The following is a 7,787-nucleotide window of genomic DNA, read 5'->3' as shown; positions in this document are numbered from 1 at the left end:
GAACCCATGGAAATTCAACCTAAAATAGCGATCAAGATAGACAAAGAATTGAAGAACTGAATGTAAAATACCTTGCGATTTCGAAAACTGATGGTGATCAATGGTGACAGTAATGATGAGCAGCGGCGGTGGTGGTGAGCTGGTCCATCTCTGTTTGAATCAAATTGTTGGAAGATTATCTTAGGTTTCTCTGATCTGCTACCTTTGGTTGCCAGTTTGAGAAGAGAATTGAAGAAGATTAACGTTCTCTGATCTGCTACCTCTGATCTACTACCTCCTAATCTTGAAGAAGATTATGGGTGTTGATGAGAGAACGTTAGAGAGAGAGAGTTGAAGAGAATGGGTTTGAGCAGACGTGGGAGAGAGAGCATAGAGTGTTTGGAAGGGAAAGAAATTGATCTTAACCCTTAGAAATTTATTAGGAATCATCTCAGCCGTTTAATTGAAATGTATCTCTGATACATTTTTAACATAAATTCAAAAACCTTATTATATAGATTTCTCTACAATTTTCCTAAAGCTTTCTCAAGAATTCATCCAAGCTTTCTTAAGAATCCACTAAATCTTCCTTAGGCATAGTTTGGGAAGTTGGTTTTGGTGGGTTAGGGGCCAAAATAGCCACAAAAAATAAAATAGGCTATTTTAGCCACAAAAAATAAAACATCAAATCCAACCCATAATTATTACACTCCTCTCTCACAAAAAAAGTCAAAAAAGCCAAAAAACCCTTCCCAAACCAAGGTTTTTAGCCCCAGGCTAAAATAGCCAAAAAAATAAAAAACCAAAAAACCAACCCACTTCCCAAACGGAGGCTTAGTAATCCATCAAAGCTTTCTTAACAATTTATCAAAACTTCCTCAAGAATCCATCCAAGCTTCCTTAATAATCCATCAAAACTTATTCAACAATCCAACAAAGCTTCTTCTACAATTCACCAAAACTTCATCCATAATCTATCAAAGCTTTTTCAATAATCTTTATTCAAAGTGTATACAACACGCTTTGATTTTCTAAGAGGTCCAAATATAATTTATCTAAATTAAATTGTACTGAAGTGTAGAATTTAATTCTCACTTAAATATTAACACTTTAAAAATATAGGATTTCATAATCTACATGTTATATCAATATGAAATTACATTTTGAACTTGCAATTCATAGTGAAATCGCATTTTCAACTTGTGTTTTTAAAACAGCCAATTAGGAGTTGTTTGCAAAGTGTTAAATTAGTATACTTTTTTACTTTTATGAAAAAACGTGAAATATAGATTGGATTTGAAGTGATGTAATACAGAGCTGATGTGACTTAAATAAAATGATTGTGACCTAAATAGGATAATGTGCTAAAATAACATATATTATTTTAGTACATGCCAAATAATCACTCACTTTGCCAATAGGTTGAAAAGTGAGTTACTTGGATAACTAGTTTAGGGTGGTTTAGAATGATCTAAATAAGTACATTTTTTGACTTTTTATGAAATATGGGTTGGGTATGGGTTAGGTTTGAAATGATGTGATAGAGAGGTGATGTGACTTAAATAAGATGATGTGATTTAAATAAGATAGTCACTTTTTAACTTTTTGATTTTTTGACTTTTTAAAGTTATGACAAATAAGGCCTTAGGCTCAATTTGATGGAGCTTCCAAACTTTAGTTTTACCCTTTGTTTTCAACGTGGTGTTTGTTTACAGCTTTCAAAAATTAATTTCATACTCACTTTCGAAAACTCTAACCAAGGTGCGAAAATTTGGGCTAACCGGACGCCCCACCGGTCGTCCGGCTAGTTGATCGGAACAGTGCATTTTTTTTTTTTTTGCAATTGACCCACGTTAATTTTTATATATTCAATAAAAAATATTTTCTGAATTTTTTAATTTTTTTTATAAGTTTTGAATAGAATTTTGAGTTGTATGTTTAGTTATAAGTTGTAAATTTTTATATCAAATATCATATGTCACATCAAAAATTTCCCACTCAATTCAAAATTCTTTTCAAAACTCATTCACCAAACAAATTTTTCACACTCAAATCATAATTTCAAAACTCACAAATTTAAAATACAACTCTATTCTCAAATCATATTTAGAAGTTATTTGAGGTGTCCTAAATAAGTGCACTTTTTGTCTTTTTAGACTAAAAAATTGAGGAAAAAAATATGAATGTTTAGGTTAACTTTTTGACTTTTTATGAAAAAATGTGTATTACAAAATTATATAAATTAGTTTATAAGAAAAAATTAAGATTGGGAGTTGTGCAGTCGTAATTTTTGACTTTTGGTGAATAGTGATAACTTTTTAACTTTTTGAGTAACTTTTTGGCTTTTTAATTTTTTGACAACTTGCTAAACTTCTTTAGAAAATTTCACCAAACCTAACCTTAATTTTTTTTTGAAAATAAAAAAAAAAAAAGAAAAAAGAAAAGGGGAATATGTCATTTTAAAAACCTGATGGGTGATCGATTGAAGGAGGTTGTATTTGATTTCATTCGTACCCGTCAACCGTACACAGAACAGAACAGTAGGCCCTTCGATTTCTCACACTCCGATCCCTCAATTGTAAGTTTTTTTCTACTTTCTTACATTAATAATCTGTTTTAATTTTATATCCCTTTCATCTTTCCTGTTTTGTTTCCGAGAATCTTTGAGAGAAGAAAATATAATCTCAACTTGGACTTTCATCTTATGCTGTCTAGTTAAACGTAAGATTTTTTATTTAGCAAATTTCTCAAAATTACACACTACTCAGTCCTACCCTATTTTGTGAACTACCAGAAAGTTTGATTTTTTCTTCTTAAACATTAAATTTTTGTTTCTGTTTTCTTTTCTTTTTCTATGAACCCAAACAAAGAAATTTGGGTCTCCGAGTGTATTTATTTTTGTCTATATTTCTTTTATTTCCCCTCATCTTATGCCAACCGGTATTTTCTTTTTCTTCTGAATTTCCTACTTGTGTAACGGTTTGTTTAAATGTTTGAAATTAGGGTTTTTGGCTTCCGAGACAGAGAGTGGAATAATGCAGTTAGATGAGAAATCAGTGAAGGTTGATTTGGGAATGGAATTGAAGGAAGTGAAAGGTCAAGAAATTGTAAATGGTGAGGTTGGTTTAGAGAGAGGATCAGAAGGCTGTAGAAATAAATGCAAAGAATTGGAAGAGAGGAGTAGCATGGCTGAAGAGAGGTGTGTGTTGTTGGAATTGCTGATTGAGAAGAAGAAGAGTGAGTTTGAATTGCTCAAGGGTGAGCTTGGTGCATTGGAAGTCGAAAGGGTCGGGATTGAGGATGAGGTTAAGCTTTTGAAGAGAAGAAATGTTGAACTTGAAAAGCAAATCACTCAGATTGAAAATGAAAACAAGGCTGATATAGGCAAAGGGACAGGAAAGGTTGTAGATTTAACAGAGGAGAAAGATGAGGCAGATAAGGTCATTCAGTTGATGATTGAAAACAAGGTTTTGGAGTGTGAGAAGAAAAGAGCCGAAAGTGAGGTTGAGGTTTGGAAGTTGAAGTATAAAAAATTGGAGTGGCGAGTGTCAGCACTGGAGAAGGATATTTTGGACTTCAAAGGAGGGCGAAGTCCATTGGCTGGAATGATGAAATCCCGATTGGAAATGCATAAAAAGCAGACAAGTAAAGAAGGCGAATTAAAAGATGGATTGGATGTAGCAAATAGCTCAGAACATTTGGAAGCAGAAACCGCAATTGTGGATAACAATGAAACCATAAAAGCTGCAACTGGTATGAGCTCAACTTGTTGTTCCCCTTGTAAGAAATTAAAGATCTGCAAGTGGCAGGTATTAGAGAAACTACTATCTGATTTTAGTCGCTCTTTTAGGATAGCAACTCTTGCCATTTAACTTTTCTTTCAAGTTTATAAAGGCATGGGAGGTTAAAGCTCCAATCTTTCAAAACAATTATTTATTTAAAATTTGATGTTACTTCAAGTGATGTCTTTTATGCATGCAGGGTAATCTTCTAAAAAACTTGTTTTGATCATTTTTCATGTAAATGCTTATCAATCTGAAATCTGGGACCATCCAAACATTTTTTTCCCTGCATGGCAGACTTAATTGTTTTGAATAATGGGTTTCTGTATACAAGGAAATCAACTGTTAGGCTTACTGATACTTTATTGGGAGTTGTTTTGTGAATTTTCCCAGTCTAGGAGAATTATATAGCTTTTGAATTTTCTATTTTCAGATTGTATACTTCCCCCATTTTTTGCAAACAATGAACAAAGATATCAAGCACAGTTATAAAACTACACTTTTTTGTATGGTGACTATATGTATTCTATTCTATGGTATAAAACTTTTAGAGGCATTAAGCCATTACCTAATATCAAGTTATGGTAGGTTTAAGTTATTCACATTACATTACCCCCCCCCCCCCCCCCCCCCCCCCCCCAAAAAAAAAAAAAGGTTGAAAAAAATCCCTTACTCAACAAGTATAGCTAGTCTAGGACAGACTTACTTTCCTTTTCTCATATTTTTTTCGTTTAATAGGTTCACCTTCGATTGATATGCCAAGTAAGCTGACCACACAAATTGAGGGAAGCAAAACAGGTTTCCTTTCTGAACCTGAAATGGACCATGGCAGCCAAGTGAGAAAACGATTGGCATTCAGTGAAGAAAGCAGTCTCAGCAAGAAGATGGCTCCTTCGACGCCAGGTAGTGCAAGAGCTTCTTTTGGCATCATTGATATCAGTGACAGTGAAGATGAACTAGCTAATACAAATGTTAATATGCCTCATTTTGGGAGTCAAGTAAATAGAACAGTTCCTGTTTCAACTGATCTTTCATCATGGAATGCTATGGGTAATGAAAACAAGAAGACTTCTGATGATAATTTAAAGAGGACTCTCGCAGACCAGACTGATGAGGAGGATGTGGATGGTTATAAGGGGAATTTCCCTTTCATTTCAACTCCCAAAAGGAAAAGAGCTTCTAATATTGTCACTTCCGACAGTGAGAGTGATGATGATAATGTTCCAATTTGTAAGCTCAAGACTAAACATCTACAGGAATTAAATCAGGATAAAATGGATTCTTATTCGAATGGTTGTTCAGTGACTGCAACTGTTTCTGAGGAGAAGGTTGGAGAGACCGCAACTCCTAGGCGGCGCCTAGTGGCATTGAGAAATCGCGATGTGAAAAATGCACCTGAACAAAATTCTCCTAGTAATTCTAATGACAATGGAGCTAATTCTCATTCCAGAATCCACACAAATGAGGGTGTTGAAAATGAAGAAATGGAGGAGGATGGGTCAGAGTCAGACACTGAAGGTGAAAGCTTGGGTGGATTCATCGTAAGTAGCTCTGATGTTTCTGGCAGTGATGATGGTTCTAGTGCATCAGATGATGTATCAGATGACAATGTGGACTTTGGCGAAGTTCTATCTAGAATTCGAAGGAACAGAGACTCCAAACTAAAGTGGGAGTTTGAGGCAGATATGCTTGCAGCATTTGGTAAGGATCTTGAACTGTGCATGAAGGCTGTGTGTGCTCTTTATCGGCAGCAGACGTCTGAGGAAAGGTGTAGCAGGGGAACAATATATTCCAACCAACGAGGGTTTAGCCAATGTGATGCATTCAGGTATGGATCTTGAAAGCTTAATTATCACGAACATCTGTATTCTTAGACGTGTATTATGTATAGACAATAATTGTTTATATATTTTTATTGACACAAAGATGCACCTCTTGTAGAGTGAGGTGAATTATTTGTTGATGTTGTCAATTGTTGGGCCACTTGGTTTGTGAGGACTAATCATGGTTATATATTTATGCACATACTTGTTTTGGTACTTGTATCTATCCTTTGTCTTACATTGCATTCATCCCAGAGGAAAATCTGAATTTGCTTGCAGCATTTCGTAGCATGTTGTATCACATATGTGATAAGTACTATTCACCTACGGTTGTTGTTAACATCCTACTTGTTGGATGATTACAAATATACCCCATTTCAGCTGCATCGTCTATTCAATTTTCTCTCTCAAGTTTTACTGGTATGCCATTCGATCCCATCAGCCCAGGTTCCTCCGGCAATTGAAACAATAGTCTAATATTTGTCATTTTGAATTCTGAATGTGCTTTTGATGTTTTTGTTATGGTTAAATGGGTTCTGTTGGCTTAGTAAATTATTTTGTAATTGAAAGTTCAGTCACTGTGTTATAGGGGCACTACTTTGGCCGAGTTTCTTACTGATGGAGACCCACAAGGTGATCTGAAGAAATCTGTGGAGGAGTTGCAAGATTTTGATCCCAAGGGCCCTGAACTGTGCAGAACACTGGCAACTCACTACTCGAAGCAGTTGTTTGCAATCTACAAGAACAATGAGGATCCCCTTTTTCTCTAATCTTGACTTGGCCTGCCCTTGATGCTACTACTGCAAATATGTTGGAATTTTAAATTTTATGCGTTTTAGGTTTTTTTTTTTTTTTTTCCCCCCATGGTTTGCAAGGAATTTAGTCATTGCCTTTCCTAGTTTTGCAGTTATATATATGATCATAGTAATGACATATAAATATTTGTATGTATTTATCTTTGTTGTTGCTGTTGTTCTAGGGGGAGATGTAAACTGTGTCCCTAGTTTAGACCTGGACAGGAGACTTTTTTGTTCATAGTAAATGGTAAAAAATTAAAGGCATCAGATGTGTTGTTATTTTTATTTATTTTTGTTTCCGATATGTGAAAGGCAACATGTTTGTGATGCTTATTAGCTTTTTAGAAGATCGAATGGTTGTAGTGACTAGCTCAGAACATTTGGGAACAGAAAACAAAATGTTTGGTAACAATGAAGCCATACAAAGTATGGGAAATTCTATAAGATGTGTGCCATATGCTTTCAATTATGACGTTTGTGGTATTTGGTTATGACTTATTGTGGTGTAAGTTATAATTCATTGTGATGTTAGTTATGACTTATTATTTTTATTATTTTGGTTATGATCAAAAATGTTTTTGGTTATACTTTATGTGGTATTTGGTTATAACTAATTATGTTTTTATTAGTTATGACTAAAAGTAATTTTGTTACGACATTTGTAGTAATGAACACCACAAATGGTATACACCCTTTGGAGGTTGTGTATTGTAAAATGACCCGTAAGTGAATAGGTGTGCTGCACAGGCTTATAGTCCACGGAAACGGGATTGAAGCTCAGTTCATGATGTTGTAAATTATATGGTGTCTTTGGTTGATGTTAACCATACCTGTATTGTTTGGGTTTGGCACACGGTGCTATTGTTTAAGCCGAAGGTTATGTCTCATCTTGTCATAATTAATCTTAATCTAGCTTTAACATATGTTGAGAGGCAACTCAAGCTTATTTGGGGTTGGTGGTGAAAAATTTAATTGGAGCCCTCTATAATTTTGTACACTACAATTTTCATTATTTTGATTGGGACCTAACTGAGTACGTAATTTATCTACTCTTTAAAGCACCACTGTTGTCTTTTCTTTCATGTAAGATATAATTTGAAGTCCTGGCCTCTGCTATGCTCTGCTTCATAGGATTTAAACCCACTTTTTGGTCTAATTGAGAGCCTGCTATTATGTTGGGCTGTAATTAGACACAAAGCAACTCTCGAAGTCTTAAGCAATGGTTATACATGGTAGACAAGTTTTCTAGAAAATTGCAAAAGAAAAAAATTTATTTGGTGACCTTACATAAATACTCTCACAGCCTTTGGAGGTTGATTTTGTATTTTTTTTTTTAAATTTTAAAATATATAAATGTGTGATACACATTCTATCAGAGAATTGAGAGTTGTTCTGGAAATATGGTT

General features: G+C 34.4%; 1 protein-coding gene across 2 annotated transcripts; it reads left to right on the top strand.

The window, feature by feature from the left end:
- The first annotated feature begins 2,473 nt into the window (after positions 1-2,473).
- On the top strand, positions 2,474-6,645 carry LOC114306602 (uncharacterized). 2 transcript variants are annotated; one of them, XM_028251872.2, is made up of 4 exons: positions 2,474-2,700; positions 2,983-3,732; positions 4,500-5,589; positions 6,174-6,645. In XM_028251872.2, exons 2-4 carry the CDS (start codon positions 3,015-3,017, stop codon positions 6,352-6,354), a joined length of 1,989 nt encoding a protein of 662 aa, XP_028107673.2. In that variant the 5' UTR covers positions 2,474-2,700; positions 2,983-3,014; the 3' UTR covers positions 6,355-6,645. The 2 variants fall into 2 exon arrangements, with proteins under 2 accessions (XP_028107673.2, XP_082739564.1); XM_082883438.1 differs by having other exon boundaries at positions 6,160-6,645.
- The last annotated feature ends 1,142 nt before the right edge of the window (positions 6,646-7,787 follow it).

Source organism: Camellia sinensis, chromosome 1 (assembly GCF_055761805.1).
Source record: "Camellia sinensis isolate YWXY chromosome 1, ASM5576180v1, whole genome shotgun sequence".
Lineage (NCBI taxonomy): Eukaryota > Viridiplantae > Streptophyta > Magnoliopsida > Ericales > Theaceae > Camellia > Camellia sinensis.
The sequence above is the reverse complement of the archived record's forward strand: the minus strand, read 5'-3'. Positions and strand labels throughout refer to the sequence as shown.